Source organism: Myotis myotis, unplaced genomic scaffold (genome assembly GCF_014108235.1).
Source record: "Myotis myotis isolate mMyoMyo1 unplaced genomic scaffold, mMyoMyo1.p scaffold_m19_p_1, whole genome shotgun sequence".
Taxonomy (NCBI): domain Eukaryota; kingdom Metazoa; phylum Chordata; class Mammalia; order Chiroptera; family Vespertilionidae; genus Myotis; species Myotis myotis.
This window is the reverse complement of record NW_023416313.1, coordinates 202869197-202886045: the sequence shown is the minus strand read 5'-3', so window position 1 is coordinate 202886045 and position 16849 is coordinate 202869197. Positions and strand designations below refer to the sequence as shown.

The window sequence follows — 16849 nt, the reverse complement described above, 5'->3', positions numbered from 1 at the left end:
GCCTGGAGTGGGGGAGGGGATGGGCTAGAAAGGGTCAATGGGGAAAAAAAAGGGTACATCTATATAACTTTCAACATTAAAGATAAATTTTTAAAAAAATCAGTATGTTTACAAATGGTCCCTTATTTCTTATCATTTTAAATCTGAACTCTCCAATTTGGTTTATGGAGACTCAATTATGTGACCCTAACATACCCTTAACTTTCTAGGAGTCCTCATCATGCAGCTCTGCACTATTTGAGCATATCTCCTCAGGCTGGAAGGTAATTCAAAATGTGTGAAGTATACTTTATCAGTAAGAAGAAATTGAGATCTAGGGCCTCATTCATAAAATAAAAGCAAAGCTCAGAGGTGAAGGGATTAAGATGTACAAATTGGTAGTTACAAAACAGTCAAGGGGATGTAAAATACAGCATAGGGAATATAGTCAATAATACTGTGATAACTATGTATGGAAATATGGGGTGGGGGGAACACTTTGCATATATGCATAATCCATGGACACGGACAATAGTTTGGTGAAGACCTGGGGAGGGGGCAGGAGCAGGGTAGGGAGGGTCAACAGGGGAGAAAGAGGGGCATCAGTAAGGCTTTCAACAATAAAGATACATTTTTTTAAAAAAACAAAGCTTAGTACAGTAGTCCCCTTTTGTCCATGGGGATACATTCCAAGACCCCCCAGTGGATGCCTGAAACCATGGATAGTACCAAGCCCTATATAGTCAGTACTACTTTTTCCTATATATATATGTATACATACCTATAATAAAATTTATCAATTAGGCACAGTAAAAGATTAATAATAACTAATGAAATAGAACAATTACCAGTATAACAATATACTATAACTTGTGAATAGTATAGTATACTATTCACAATAGTATAGTATAGTTATAGTATACTATAACTATACTATAACTTGCTCTCTCTCTCTCAGAATACCTTATTGTACTGAACTCGCCCTTCTTATGAAGATGTGCAATCACAATGTCTATGTGATGAGATGAAGTGAGGTACTCAGAATAGCATGCAATTTAAACATATGAGTTGTTCATTTCTGGGATTTTTCATTTAATATTTTCTGACCACTGTTGATCACAGGTAACTGAAACTGCAGATAAGGGGGTACTACTGTATTGATGTCCCAATGGGAATTCAAAAACAAGTCTTGAGCACACATTCAGGAATGTGTACTGGTAAGAGTTAAGCAGACTCCATTCCTTAAAGAACTTGAGTGGGCAGGTTCCCAAAGCTCAGGTAAGGTCAGTTAGGGCCCAAGGTGTATATGGGACTCTTAGCAATACGGAATCTCAGTCCACAGAACAAGAACACAAGGCCAACTCTAAGCCAGCAATTGAAAGTTGGGCAAGCACTTCTTATGTTTCTCCTGCTTAAGGTTAAGATTGTTCTTACAAATAAAATCAGGGTTAAGCCTATACATTGGATAAAGTTCAGGGGAGAAAGGGGTAGACCAAGCAGTGAAGAAAATAGGGTTGCAAAGGTTGAGCATCCTGTAGGACCTGACAAGGAAGCCAAGGTAGTTGCTTTGTTACAAAAATATTCCTAGGTGCTCTGGAAAACCCAATACATGTCGCATGGGTAGGATTTTTATTAATAGTATCTCATCTATGATTGTAAAGTTACAGTTTGCTGTTGTCAGATTTTTTACCATTGAGATGTTTATGGAAGAAAGTTTGAATTTGCTGCCAGGCATCTACCTGTGCCCTTGAATGAGCCTTTAACTCACCTCCATAGTATATTGGTAGGCCCAATACTGCATGCACAGAGGCTCTACTAGGAGGAAAATAAGGTGGGTCGATACAGTGACCAGTTCCTGGGTAGTAGAGTATCTGGGGTCTGTCTTTCCCATGGGCTTGTAACCGTTCAGAGGCCATATGAGCATAGAATTCACTCTTCCAGCTATAATCATCCATGCCAACAATAAACAGGAAGGGTCCCTGGGCCTTTTCCAGTGGAATAAGACTTTGGTGGTAGGGTTTTTCCAGTGGATTATTCCAAATGTTCATAAAATTGAACAGGCCTGACTCGGTGGTTGTATATTTCCCTAGGTCGCTGCCGAGATCAGGAATAATCATATCCTTGTAATGCAGGGGAGCTACTGTGTTGGCCACGCAGGAATTGATAACCACAGTGGCTGTGATGCCCTTCAAGAAAGAGGCCATTGAGAGACACAAGTCACCTCCTTTGGAGAATCCAAGAAGCCCAACACTAGGGCCTTTCACCTGATGAGGAGAGAGAGAGAGAATAAGCTTAGAATTCATAAATAGAGGGCATAAACAGTGATTCTATATTCTCCAGGCAGTTTTCTCAAGTGTCACTTGCTTTCCTTCTTTTTTTTTTTTAAATATATTTTATTGATTTTTTACAGAGAGGAAAGGAGAGAGACAGAGAGTCAGAAACATCGATGAGAGAGAAACATCGACCAGCCGCCTCCTGCACATCTCCCACTGGGGATGCGCCCGCAACCCTGGCACATGCCCCTGACCGGAATCGAACCCGGGACCCTCCAGTCCGCAGGCCGACGCTCCATCCACTGAGCCAAACCGGTTTCGGCACTTGCTTTCCTTCTTTATGCAACAATCTACAAGGTTCAAAAGTGTCTTCTAATAAGCAAATTAATTGATTTCCTAGTACACAGGCCTTCCACTAATATCTATGGGGTCTGGGTTAAGAATACACACAGAGAGCCATTCACCCTATACCTAAATATTTAAAAGTTAAATATCAAATGAACAAACTATTAAATAAAATCTATTCTTTTCTCCTACCTTGATAACATGCCTCCATAACAATTTACAAGGTTCAAATTTAAAATCTTGGAACTCATTGGAGTTTTTTGTTTTTTTAAAAATATATTTTATTGATTTCTTACAGAGAGTAAGGGAGAGGGATAGAAAGTTAGGAACATCGATGAGAGAGAAACATCGATCAGCTGCCTCCTGCACACTCCCTACTGGGTATGTGTCTGCAACCAAAGTACATGCCCTTGACCGAAATCGAACCTGGGACCCTTGAGTCTGCAGACTGACGCTCTATCCTTTGAGCCAAACCGGTTAGGGCTCACTGGAGTTTTGTACTGGAACATGACATAGGGGAGAGCCAGGCCTGACCCCAATCCCTGGTCCCTGGCCCACTGCTCTTCTCTTCCACCCCTAGCTCCATCATGCAACTTGAGGGGCCTTTCACACACGTGTGAACAACCCAACCAATATGTTTAAAGCCTTGGTGTATCAACATTGAAAGACCCTGAGCCTTGGCCAGTTTGGCTCAGTGGATAGAGCGTCAGCCTGCAGACTGAAGGGTCACAGGTTCTATTTTATTCAAGGGCACATACCTTGGTTGCAAGCTCAATCTCTGGCTCTGGCTGGGGGGCGTACAGGAGGCAACCAATCGATGTGTCTCTTTCACATCGATGCTTCTTTCTCTCTCTGTCTCTCCCACTTCCTTCCACTCTCTTTAAAAATCAATGAAAAAATATCCTTGGGTGAGGATTAATAAAATAAAACAAATTTAAAGTCTGGCTGGTGTGGCTCAGTGGTTGAGCACTGACCTATGAACCAGGTCACGGTGCGATTCCCAGTCAGGACACATGCCCTGGTTGCGGGCTCCATCCCCAGTGTGGGGCTAGGCAAGCAGGAGGCAGCCATTCAATGGTTCTCTCTCAGCATTGATGCTTCTATCTCTCTCCCTCTCCCTTAAAAAAAAAGGCCCCAAGGAGAGGCATTGGGCCTGAAAGCAGAAACTGCAGTTTGGCAGAGAATTCTGGGGTTCAAGATCCCAAGGGCATAGTGAGCGAGGGGCCACATAGGTTCCTGGTGAACACATTCCCTTGGTCCCTTGGACTCCTTACCATGTGGGCAGAGATGCACCAAAGAAAGGCCACAGTGTGGTCATCCAAAACAAAGGGCCCAAGGAAGAACCCCCTTTTGCCTAGGTTTGAGGGCAGAACTAATAGTATATACCAGTGGTCAGCAAACTGCGGCTCACGAGCCACATGCGGCTCTTTGGCCCCTTGAGTGTGGCTCTTCCTAAGCCTTAGGAGTACCTTAATTAAGTTAATAACAATGTACCTACCTATATAGTTTAAGTTTAAAAAATTTGGCTTTCAAAAGAAATTTCAATTGTTGTACTGTTGATATTTGGCTCTGTTGACTCATGAGTTTGCCGACCACTGGATACTGTTCTCTTCTTTTTTCTGGGGCCTTATGTCCCCTAAATAAACCAATCATCACAGTTCAAGACCATCTAGGTTTTAGCAGCTTTGCTAAAAGACCAGTCCATGAATTTTAGCAGAGTTAAATCATCCTACAGACCTTGTAGATTATCTTATTCCTTAACATTAAAATGTGTGGGTCTCTAAGTTCAGATAGTAGCAAAGAGTATCGATTCTTTATTATCACTACCAAAATATTTTAATTCATTTTTTCCACTATCAGATAAGAACTTTCTCTGCAAAACCCTAATATCATTATCACACTTAACAAAATGCATAATGATTCCTTAATATCATCAAATACACAGTCCCCATTCAAATGTCACCAATTGTCTCAAAGATGTCTCTCTTTCTAGTCAAAGTTTTTCTTCTACACATTTACATTAATCTTATACATGAGAAAAACTGAATCCTAGAGAGGGCAACTGCCTTATTCAGGATCATAAGGCTTCTTGGTAGTAGATATAAAACCAGAACTCAAGGTTAGTCACTTTTTAGTCCAGTTCTTTGAATTATGGTCAAGAATTAAAGGGAACGCCCTGCCGGGGGGCGGGGGAATCAGTTGACTGGAGCATTGTCTCATACACCAAAAGGTTTTGCAGGTTCCATTCCTGGTCAGGGTACATACCCAGGTTGCAGGTTCAATCCTTGGTCTGTGAGTGTACAGGAGGCAACTAATGGATGTTTCTCTCTCACATTAATGTTTCTCTCTCTCTCTTCCTCTCTCTAAAATCAATAAACATATCCTTGGGAGAGGATTTTTTAAAAAAAGAATTAAAGGAAACTAAACAGTCAACTCTCAAGGAATTAGAAAGAGATGGGTAGAAATGGAAATAATAATCCTTTTAATAAAACTCCTGAAGGAGCCTTTGTGTCTCATGCCATACTTCCAGCCCCCAAGTGTCCTGGTGGGCCTTTTGGATCCAGCCCTGTGTCTGTTCTGCTTCTCCCCTGCATTCACAGGAGCACCAGAACCCACCTTTGGATGCTGCAGCATGAAGTCCACAGCTTCTTCAAAGTACTCCAAGTGCACAACATTCAGACTTTCCGGGAGATCTTCAAATCTGAAGTAAGCCAGAGCAAGCACAGCAAAACCATGTCTGGCCAGGAGGCTGGCCCTGTATTCACAAAGGCCACCACCACTTCCAAACAGATCAATGATCCCAGGGAAGGGCCCTGCACCTAGAGGGTACCACAAAACACAAGGAGCTTTAGACTCTCAAAAGACATTCTTGGGTTTCAGATTTTGGCAATCAGGAAAGAGAAGTTCTGAAACAAGGAAAGTTGGGGTGTGGGGGTTGGTGGAAGAAGGATCCTTTTTAATTTAACTTAAATATATTATATTAATATAAATACAGATAGTTGGTCCTTCTTCACCTGGGGACATGCCTGAGCGCCAGGGCCTCAGGAAGTGCCATTACACTTGAAGAAAAACTTCCACCCAGAATCCACAACAGACTCGGGAGCGCGGGGACCAATTTTGGTCAGTGCCACCATCACGTGGTTCCCAGGCCAGGCAAGAGGTCAGTAGGGTCTCGCACTCCACCCAACCCTCCAGAATAGCCACGGGAGCTGGTGGCTCACCTGGCGGCAGGAAGAGCGTGGCGCGCACCCGGCCCGCGCGCACCGGCTCCCTCCGCACCCCGGGCGCAAGGAAATCGCGCTCGTGCACCGTCCGGCCCAGGAGGCGCCCGCCCTCGGGCTCGTGGCCATCGAGCACCTCCAGCTCCACGGCGAAAGGCGTCTGCACGTCCCGCTTCACCAGTCGACCCCAAGGTTTCTCCGCTTCCATGGCCCAGAAGAGCCCCATGGGCTCCAGCCCCTCGAAGCTGCCGCCCAGCGCGGGCGCGCGCGCCAGGTCCAGCTCGCCGCCGGCGTCGGCGCGGTAGCGCGCGTGGGCCCGGAAGAGCTCGCCCTTCTCGTCGCGCAGGGACACGCGCAGCGTCACTCGCTGCTCGGGGGCCAGGCCGCGCACCACGATGCTCACGGGCTCGTCCCAGCAGCTACGGCCCGCGGGCTCCAGCGTCACGGTTGCGGCCATCTCGGTCTTGGAGAAGCAGGGGCGGCCTGGCTCGGTGGAGTCGAGGGCGGGGCCTGGCGTCCCTTCACCTCCCTGGGGATCAGCCGCTATTGGACCCCTTGCGCTCACTGCGTGCCACCGGGCTGGCTGGCTTGTTGACACCTTCTAAGCCGCTGTGTGAAGTCTTCTAGATTTTGTGCACATGCACGAGTGCCTGAATAGGATAAAGTCTCTGCTAAGAGTTAATTACTAACCCTGCAATCCAATGTGGTGAGTGTTGAAACAGAAGTACAAAGACCGCTGAGAGTTAAAGGATTGGGAAAGATATGGAACATTCCAGGAGTCTGGACTTCTAAAAAAGCTTCTCTGATGTGCACAGTTGACCTTTGAACAAGGGGCGGGGTGCGGTTAGGGACGTCCACCTCCGGCACAGTCTAAAATCTGTGTAACTAGTAATTAAGGGGATCAGTGGAGAAGCATAGTCCTAATCCCTCCCTGATCCCTGAGTCCTTTACCAAGCCTTTTCCCCAGCGCGAAGGGTCCGTAAAGCGGCTTCCAGAGCGGGTAGCTGTTTATGGGGTAAGACCTCCCTGGGTTCCAGGCTGGCCCTGCTCCTTTTAATAGTGTGTTGATTTTCATCTAGCTACGTAATTAAGCCCGTGACTCCAGTTTCCTTATCTGTAAAAGTTTTTTGGGTGACGATCACAGTTCTGGTCACGCGCAGTGTCAGGGTTGAGTTGTATCAGACTACTGGCAGGAAAAAAAGTGGCACTTTCAAATTGGGTAATTTGAGGAGCGTTTCAGAAAGGCACTATTTGCAAAGAAATGGGCAAGGTTAAAAAAAATGGTTTGGCGCAGAGCCTTGGGTCTGAAGGCTCAAGGGAAGAGGGCTGCCTGCCATGGGTGTAGCATAGAGGGAGGCAGGCACCCATGGTGAGGTGGCAGGAGTGGTGAGAATGAAAACTGTGACCTCACTCTCCTCTTGCCCTTGGGTATCTTGTGAGTTTTCAAAGTAGCCACTTGTGCTCTTTGGCTGAACCTAACCATACAGCTCAGCCTACGTGGGTATAAAGCAGGGTGGAGAACGGTAGATGGAGCGCATGGAAGATGCCCAGCAAATGAAGGCTCAATACATTTTATAAACTGGACAAAAAGATATCAGATGAGGTCCCCAGTCTCAGAGTTCCGAGAGCTTTCCCCAGTCCACCTCCTTCAGTAATTGCTGCAGCATATTTTTTTAAATTTAAATTCTTTATTGTTGAAAGTATTACATATGTGTGTCCCGCCCCCCCCCCCCCACCACCACCATTGACTTCTTCCCGGCTGTTCCCTGCAACATATTTTAAACACCTGTTGTTTAAAGTGTTTCAGGCTGGCCCACGCTGGTGTGTCTTTGTGGATAGAGCATCAGCCTGAGGACTGAAAGGTCCCGGCTTTGATTCTGGTCAAGGGCACATGCCCCCGTTTGAGGGCTCAATCCCCCATAGGGGGCGTGCAGGAGGCAGCTGATCAATGATTCTCATCATTGATATTTCTGTCTCTCTCCCTTTCCCTGACTCTCTGAAATAATATATATACATATATATATTTTATTTTATTTATTTTTTAAAAAAATATATTTTATTGATTTTTTACAGAGAGGAAGGGAGAGAGATAGAGAGTCAGAAACATCGATGAGAGAGAAACACCGATCAGCTGCCTCCTGCACATCTCCCACTGGGGATATGCCCGCAACCCAGGCACACGCCCTTGACCGGAACCGAACCCGGGACCCTCCAGTCCGCAGGCCGACGCTCTATCCACTGAGCCAAACCGGTTTCGGCCATATATATATTTTAAATAAAAAGTGTTTCAGGCTGTCCTCCATATAGAAACACACTGCTTCCAAAAAATTTACGGGGGCCGCTGCAGCCACCAGCACAATAACTGTAGATAACATGATAATATAGTATATATAGAACCCTAAAGATTCCACCAAAAAACTATTTAAACTGATAAATGAATTCAGTAAAGTATCAGGAGACATAATAAATATCCAGATGCATTTTTATACACCAATAATGAACTATCAGAAAAAATGCAATGGGATAAATTTTTTTTATTGATTGACTTTAGAAAGAGGAAGGGAGGGAGAGATTTGTTGTTTTGCATATTTATGCATTTCTTAGTTGCTTCTTTTATGTTCCTTGATTGAAGGTTGAACCCGCAGCATTGGCATACCACGGCGATATTCTAATCAACTGAGCTACCCAGTCAGGGCCCTTAGAATAAATTTAACCAATAATATAAAAGACCTGTACTTGGAAAATTATAAGACACTGAAGAAAGAAATTGAAAAAGATACAAATAAGTGGAAACAGCCCTGGCCAGGTAGCTAAGTGAAATAAGCCAGTCAGAGAAAGACAAATACCATAAAATTTCACTTATATGTGGAATCTAATGAACAAAATAAACAAACAAAATAGAAATAGACTCATAGATACAGAAAACAAACTGACAGCTGTTAGAGAGGAAGGGGGTTAGGAGCTTGGTAAAAAAGGTGAAGAGATGAAGCAAAACAACAAACACACACACACACACACACACACACACACACACACACACACACACACACAAACCCGCTCATAGACACAGATACTTTCCCCCATCATTTACATCTTGCATAAATGTGACAATTTGTTATTTGATGAGCTAATATTGATACACTATCATTAACTAGAGTCCATAGTTTATGTTAGGGATCACTCTTCGTGTTGTACATTCTATGAGTTTTAACAAATGTGTAATGATGTATATACACCATTACAGTATACACAGAATAGTTTCACTCTCAAAATTCCTGTATGTTCCATCTATTCCTCCCTCCCTTCCTTCCTCCTCCCCAAGTCTTTGGCAACCACTAATCTTTTTGCTGTCTCCACAGTTTTGCCTTTTCCAGAATATCACATAGTTGGAATCCTATAGTATATAGCCTTTTTGGATTGGCTTCTTTCGCTAGCAATATGCACTTAAGTTTCTTTCATGTCTTTTTGCTGCTTGATAGCTCATTTCTTTTTACTAATGAACTAGAGGCCCAGTGCACAAAATGGTGCGCGGGTAGGGTCCCTAGGCCTAGCCTGCGACCAGGGCCATCTTCCGCCCGCTCGCCAGTCCCCAGTCCCGCCCTGCCACCACCCACCCCGGTTCCCCGTTGATCATCCAGCGATTGGAGCCTGTGGGCTGGGGGGAGGGACCAAGAGGTGGTCAATGCACCTCATAGCGACTGGTCGATCGGTCGTTGTAGTCGTTATGCTGTTACGGCTGCTGGCCTTTTATTGTATAGGATAATATTTAATTTATGGATGTACCTCCATTTGTTTATTCGTTGATCTATTAAAAGCTATCTTGGTTGCTTCCAAGTTTTGGCAATTATGAATAAAGCTGCTATAAACATCTGTGTGCAGGTCTTTGTGTGGTCATGAATTTTCAACTCCTTTGGGTCAATACAAAGAAATGCAATTGCTGGATTATATGGTGAGAGTATGCCAAACTGTCTTCCAAAGTGGTTATACCATTTTGAGTTCCTATTAACAATGAATGAGTTTCTGTTGCCCTTAGAGAGTAGAAGGGAGGAGGAGAGACAGAGAGAGAAACATTAATGTGAGAGAGACACATCGATTGGTTGCTTCCTGCACACACCCTGACCAGGGCTGGAGATGGAGCCTGCAACTGAGGTACATTCCCTTGACCAGATAGAACCCCAGACCCTTCAGTCCACAGGCCTAAACAACCACTAAACAACCAACTAGGGCTTCATGACCTTATTTGCCATGAGGGGTCCAATCTTATGCCTGTTTTTAAAATATATTTATTTATTTCAGAGAGGAAGGGAGAGAGATAGAAACATCAAGGATGAGAGAGAATCATTGATGGGCTACCTCCTGCAAGCCTACAGTGAGGATCAAGCCCGCAACCCACCCATGTGCCCTGACCTCCTGGTTCTTAGGTCGACACTCCACCACTGAGCCATGCCACTCAGACTTGTGCTTGTTTTTTAATTGGGTTGTTTGTTTTCCTGTTGTTGAGTTTTAAGTTATTTGTGTATTCTGGATACCAGTCCTTAATGAAATATGTGTTTTGCAGAGATATTTTCCCACAGTCTATGATTGTCTTTTCAATCTCTTAACAATATACTTTAAAAAAATCAATTTGAGACAAATACATTGATACTATGTACTAGATGCTAGGGATTTAAAAAAATAAATGAGACCTTTTATATCTGTAGGAATCTCACAGTGTAGAGGGGAAACTGACCCATAAGTGGTAAGTCCAAACATGTTATAGTAGCTGCTATACACAGGTACATATAACATAGACTGGGGAACCAGGGACAGAATGGTCAATAGCACATGTTGTGGGTCAGAGAGAGATTTACAGAAGGACAGCTTATGTAAAGGCAAGAAGTTTGACATGTTGAGAGTGTACTGTTTTAAGAGGAACAGTAAGAGATGTGGCTAAGAGGAGCAGGAGGCAGATCATTGAGATTTTAATTAGATAAGCATACATGATCAGAATTGTATTTTAGAAAAATTACTTTGGCATCAGAGTGAAGATGATTTGGGAAAAGATTAAACTGTGAGACCAGGTAGGAGTTAAAAAGAGTGCCCAAACTGAAGCATGGCTTTGCTTTAGGTATGGAGGAGACAGTCTGAGGAAGGAAGTAGTAATATCATCAGGTCTCACTGATGGGTATAGGAGAGAAAGAGGAAGAAAATTGGTAATCAGGAATCACCTGTCTTTTTTGCTTCTCCTGAATGCATTTTGCTGTGTGGAGTAATATATTGTCTCCAGTAGTAATATTAATTTCATTTATACTCATAATTTTAGATAATTGCCTTTAGGCAATACAGATTATAAACTATGGAAATGAATTGTTTCCTGATTCTAGTTTATGTAGTTTATATACCAAGTTTTGAATGGTCTTGAATTAAGGTGTGTTTTATGTGATTTAATAATTTAGATTATAAACATACATACAAAAAAGAAAAAAACACACGAAACAAAATAAAAAATAAGCATACATACAAGGGTGTATGTCCTAGGTCATGATGTAAAATGTATTTTTTCCTGTAGGGTATAGTGAATAAAGATGGAAAAACACTGAAGGGAAGCATGTTTATTATTGTTTAATAATAAGGTACTATATCTACAATGTTAGATCACAAAAATTCTCTCCTCTAATATACATGATACACTGAAGTGGTACCTGACTTTTAAGTTGTCTCTCAACTCACCAGTCTCAGAAAATTACTTCATTTTATGGTTTGTATTATTTTTTTTATCATTCTGGTAAAATAACAATTCTTTTTTTAAAAATGTATTTTTATTGCTTTCAAAGAGGAAAAGAGAGGGAGATAGAAACATTGATGATGAGAGAGAATCATTGATCGGCTGCCTCTTGCATGCCCCCTACTGGGAATCAAGACCGCAACCCTGGCATGTGCCCTTGGTCAGAATCAAACCCAGAACCCTTCAGTCTCTGGGCCCACACTCTATCCACTAAGCCAAACCAGCTAGGGCTGTCAACACTTCTTGATTCCACCTTTGGGTATATAGCTGAAGAAAGCCAAACACTAATTCGAAAGAATATATGCACCCTTTGTTCATTGCAGCATTACTTACAATAGCCAAGATATAGAAGCAACCGAAGTGTCCATCAGCAGAGGAGTGGATTAGAAAGCTGTGGTACATATATACAATGGAATATTACTCAGCCATAAAAAAGAATGAAATCTTACCTTTTGCGACAGCATAGATGGACTTAGAGAGTATTATGCAAGTGAAATAAGTCAGAGAAAGACAAATATTATATGATCTCACATATATAACATATATAGTATGTTTATTATTGTTTAATATTATTACAGTACCGGGGAGGAGCCTGCCACTAAGGTACATACCCTTGACCAGAATTGAACCACTGAGCCAAACCGGCTAGGAGGGCTTTGTTGTATATCTTTAATTGAATCTTCTACAATAGGCATGTGCTACATTAGTAAAATTAGTGAAAAAATAACATTCAAAAAAGTTACCCAAAATATAACATTAATACCAATGACATGAAGTTAATATGATTCAGGGAACAATTTATTCCCGTATGATTATTAAACACTAGACTTGGACTTGTATCTCTCATGTCAACAACAAACCAATGCATTACAATTTGGGGGAAGCTCCTTTCTGGGTACCTCCAAGATGTGTGCAGAAAAAGGCCAGAATTTGCTTCCAAGCATCTATCTGGGCCTTAGAATGAGCCCTGGGCTCCCCACCCCAGACCACAGGCTTTTCCAGTAATCTGTGCAGGGAAGCTGGGCACATGGGAAAGTAAGGCGGCTCAATGTAATGCCCAGTGCCAGGGTAGGCGATGATCTGAGGTTTTCCCCTCCCATGGGTCTGTAGCCGTTCAGAGGCTATTTGGGCATATAACTCACTCCTCCAGTTATGGTCGTCCTGACCAGCGATGAAGAGGATAGGCCCCTGGGCCTTCTCTATTGGAATCATGCTGGGGTTTTCACACCCTCCTACAATATCATTCCGTATATCCACAATGTCCAGGAGGCCTGAAAAATGTGTCTTGATTCTCCTCAGGTCATGGCCCAGTGGTGGGATGCAAGTATCCTTGTAGCATATGGCTTTGCTTCCACTGAACCCAGATCCATTGATGGAAACTGTAGCTGAGATGTTCTTCAAAAATGAGGCCATGGAGAGACAAATATCAGCCCCTAAAGAAATGCCCAGAAGGCCAATGCCTGGGCCTTTTACCTGGAAGAAAAGAAGGGAGAAGAGTCAAGAGTCAAGAACCTACCCAATAGAAAAATGTTTTTCTAAATGCAACTAGATGTGCCGCTAGATGTAATATGTGAACTGGGCACAAGAGAATCAAACTAAGCTGATAGGAGTTTCTTCCCACATAATAAAGAATATCTGGCCCTAACTGGTTTGGCTCAGTGGATAGAGCGTTGGCCTGCGGACTCAAGGGTCCCAGGTTCAATTCCGGTCAAGGGCATGTGCCTTGGTTGTGCGCACATCCCCAGTAGGAAATGTGCAGGAGGCAGCTGATCGATGTTTCTCTCTCATCGATGTTTCTAACTCTCTATCACTCTCCCTTCCTCTCTGTAAAAAATCAATAAAATATATTAAAAAAAAAAAAAAGAATATCTGGCTGGACACACAGCAAACACATCTTTAACTCACTGGCAAGTTTGGGAATTGGTTACACACATTCCAGAGAATCGATTGTCCATTAGAGAATGCTGAGTCATGGAGCCTGTCAAGTTTAGGTGGGCATGGCCAATGTCTCAACATGCCTGGGTATCTAACTGCGTGGAACCAAGTTCTGTTTCAAGAAGTGAATCATTTATCAGACCCCATCAAAATATGTCAGTAAATGATTAACTTTATACAAACAAAGTGAGATTTCAGTAGTTCTTAGTTTCTGAAATGGGTGGGCAAATTCTGATCAAAATCTGAGAACATACTCTGTTGTCAGAAAAAGATTAAAAAACAAGTATGCAAAACTAACAAATCAGAAGCTCCATAACAATAGGAATTTTAATATTACTAAATAATTCCTTTAAATAAAATCTCACATGTATTTTATGGTTAATTCTGCATTGTGACTCCATCTGACAGAGAAAGTGGAACTAGGCACATAAAGTCAAGGAGTCTCCAAAAGAAATCTCTGTGAAAGAAGAGTAGAGCACCATCAGAAGAGTATCACTGGCACAAATGCGTGCAAAGTGATACCTTCTGGAGATATGTGGAGAGAGAATGATACAATAAAGAACATTAGGAGAACCTGAGAATGTTGAAGCATGTAGCACAGGGCTTCTTCAAAGTAGTCCGTATTTCTGCTGTCGAATTCCTTGGGGAGATCTTCAAAGCCGTAATAAGCTAGAGCCATTGTGGCAAAGCCATGGCCAGCCAGAAGGCTGGCTCGATATTCCAACAGGCCCCCTCCAACACCAAAGAGATCAATGATCCCGGGGAAAGGTCCAGGTCCTAGAGAAGGGAATATTATAAAAGGAAGGTATTGTATTATTTATTGTAGTATTGTATTATTTTGCTTTCCTTTTAGGCATCTTTCTAAATTATTTAGTGAGTTCATGTGAACCAAAGGGAAGAAAACAGCTCCCTGAATCACTACTGAAAAGGAAAGGAAGGTCCTTAGGGGAAGGAAAACCCACAGGGTACCTTCTCATTGATGATTTTACCCTTCATATGATTCTATGATAAATTATCTGCAAGAGAAGTAGACATAGAATCAAGAATCTAAGGGCACATGCCTGGGTTGCAGGCTCAATTCCTGGGGATCCAGCAGGAGGCAGCCAATCAATGATTCTCATCATTGATGTTTCTATCTCTCCCTCTCCCTTCCTCTCTCTGAAATCAATAAAAAGATTTTTTTTAGCCCTAACCGGTTTGGCTCAATGGATAGAGCGTCGGCCTACGACTGAAAGGTCCCAGGTTCAATTCCGGTCAAGGGCATGTACCTTGGTTGCGGGCACATCCCAGTAGGGAGTGTGCAGTAGGCAGCTGATCGATGTTTTTCTCTCATCGATGTTTCTAACTCTCTATTCCTCTCCCTTTCGCTCTGTAAAAAAAATTAATAAAATATATATTTAAAAAAATTTTTTTTTAAAAAAAGAATCTTTAAACAAAATTTTGTGTTGTATTGCATCAACCCTTGGCTTTTTTTGTTGTGCATTCATATTTCAGCTGTCTATTTAGATCGAGGAAAGAAATACCTAGAGATGATTTTAGGCGAAGAAGGCAGGAAAGTCTGAAGTGTGCTCTGTGGTAGAGAGGAATGTGAAACGGAGGCGAGGTCCAGTGTACCCAGGCCACTAGGGAAGGGTGACATGGCAATAGCTTCCTTGACCATCATTTTGCGGAGACCTGTACGGCTGATGCTGAGAGACCTGTAGAGGAGTTCATAGCAAAGTGGACAACATACCTACCGACCCTGATCCGGCTTTTTTTTTTTTTTTAATCTGCATAACAGTACCCACCTCATTGGGATATCATATAAATTAAATGAGATTATGCAAACGAAGTACATAGCTCAGAGCCTAACATCAAAACATTCTTGTTTTGGTTGTGCGGCCACTTATTTAGTCAAATGCCAAACTCTCCTAACGCAGTACAGCAACCACTAAGGGCCAAGCGCACCTGCTGGCGCATCTCCGCTGCAACCCGGGCTCACCTGGCGGCAGGAAGAGCGTGGCGCGCACCCGGCCCGCGCGCACCGGCTGCCGCCGCACCCCGGGGGCGAGGAAGTCGCGCACGTGCACCGTCCGGCCGAGGAGCCGCCCTCCGTCAGGCTCGTGGCCATCGAGCACCTGCAGCTCCACGGCGAAGGGCGTCTGCACGTCCCGCTTCACAAACCGCCAAAAAGGCTTCTCAGGCTCCATCGCCCAGAAGAGCCCCATGGGCTCCAGCCCCGCGAAGCTGCCGCCCAGCGCGGGCGCGCGCGCCAGGTCCAGCTCGCCGCCAGCGTCGGCGCGGTAGCGCGCGTGGGCCCGGAAGAGCACGTCCCTCTCGTCGCGCAGGGACGATCTCAGCGTGACCCGCTGCTCCGGCGCCAGGCCGCGCACCACGATTCGCACGGGCTCGTCCCAGCGGCAGCGACCCGCGGGCTCCACCGTCACCGTCACCATCACCGTCGCCGTCGCCGCCATTCTGGCCGCGCGCTGCGCTGTCCGGACGGCGAGCGGGGACGCGCAGGCCGGGCCGGAACCCCGTTGCAGCCGGCGGGAGCGCGCCGGGAGGTCGGACGGGATCAGCTCTCAGGCTCCAGGGGCGGCGGGCGGCTCGGTCATCTGCGGGGAAGTCTGGTCTCTTCAGAGCCGGGGACCGCGGGCCGGGGACTCGACTCCTCCGAGCTAAAAGCACCGGCGGCTCTCCTGCTCCGGGGGGCGGGGCGGGACGGGGGGCGCAGGGGCGCCTTGAGGTCCGGGCGTGGCGCCCCACCCGGCGGATGCTTCTCAGTTCCAGCCACCCTCACCTGTGGAAGTTGCTGGGCAGTAGATTCCTGGTGAAGCCAGCACTGAATGAGTTGAGGCAGAATTCCAAGAATTCCAGCCCCTCCTACCGGAGAGGGTAACTAAAAAAAGAAAAACTCTTCTTGGATTCTAAAACACGCTCAGATCAGTTCCATAAATTTCCACACACCCCCCCACCCCCCCACCCCCACCCCCGAACATACCCGCATAACCAAGCGTTGAGATCCAGGAGCACCAAGGCCACCACCGCAGCGGCCACTTTCAGCCCCCCTTTCCGGAGGCACTCTACCCTGGCTCCCACAAAACGTGTTTGTTTTTTTTCTGGCCGCAGTTTATGGGAATGAATCCTTCAGTGTGTTTTCTTTCTTTCTTTCTTTCTTTCTTTCTTCTTTCTTTCTTTCTTTCTTTCTTTCTTTCTTTCTTTCTTTCTTTCTTTCTTTCTTTCTTTCTTTCTTCCTTCCTTCCTTCCTTCCTTCCTTCCTTCCTTCCTTCCTTCCTTCCCTCCTTCCTTCCTTCCTTCCTTCCTTCCTTCTCTCGCTCTCTCGCTCTCTC

The 16849-nt window shown here is 44.6% G+C and overlaps 2 protein-coding genes across 2 annotated transcripts; both read right to left on the bottom strand.

The window, feature by feature from the left end:
- Positions 1 to 513: 513 nt before the first annotated feature.
- LOC118657827 (acyl-coenzyme A thioesterase 6-like) lies at positions 514 to 6439 on the bottom strand. The gene is made up of 3 exons (XM_036312475.1): positions 5819 to 6439; positions 5214 to 5416; positions 514 to 2243 (listed from the first exon to the last, which is right to left on the bottom strand). The coding sequence occupies exons 1-3, from the start codon at positions 6273 to 6275 to the stop codon at positions 1641 to 1643; spliced, it is 1263 nt and encodes a 420-aa protein (XP_036168368.1). The 5' UTR covers positions 6276 to 6439; the 3' UTR covers positions 514 to 1640.
- A 5675-nt stretch (positions 6440 to 12114) lies between these two features.
- Positions 12115 to 16194, bottom strand: ACOT4 (acyl-CoA thioesterase 4). Its single transcript, XM_036312460.1, has 3 exons — positions 15499 to 16194; positions 14092 to 14294; positions 12115 to 13055 (listed from the first exon to the last, which is right to left on the bottom strand). Exons 1-3 carry the CDS (start codon positions 15971 to 15973, stop codon positions 12450 to 12452), a joined length of 1284 nt encoding a protein of 427 aa, XP_036168353.1. The 5' UTR covers positions 15974 to 16194; the 3' UTR covers positions 12115 to 12449.
- Between the last annotated feature and the right edge of the window lie 655 nt (positions 16195 to 16849).

Bases quoted from the DNA above. Each gene is read 5' to 3' on its own strand.
- LOC118657827 (XM_036312475.1), bottom strand. From the start codon at position 6,275: ATGGCCGCAACCGTGACGCTGGAGCCCGCGGGCCGTAGCTGCTGGGAC. The intron at 5,417-5,818 runs GTGAGCCACCAG...GGTACCCTCTAG, and splicing joins CACGCTCTTCCTGCCGCCAG to GTGCAGGGCCCTTCCCTGGG. The intron at 2,244-5,213 runs GTGGGTTCTGGT...TCTCCTCATCAG, and splicing joins TCATGCTGCAGCATCCAAAG to GTGAAAGGCCCTAGTGTTGG.
- ACOT4 (XM_036312460.1), bottom strand. From the start codon at position 15,973: ATGGCGGCGACGGCGACGGTGATGGTGACGGTGACGGTGGAGCCCGCG. The intron at 14,295-15,498 runs GTGAGCCCGGGT...TCCCTTCTCTAG, and splicing joins CACGCTCTTCCTGCCGCCAG to GACCTGGACCTTTCCCCGGG. The intron at 13,056-14,091 runs GTTCTCCTAATG...CTTTTCTTCCAG, and splicing joins ACATGCTTCAACATTCTCAG to GTAAAAGGCCCAGGCATTGG.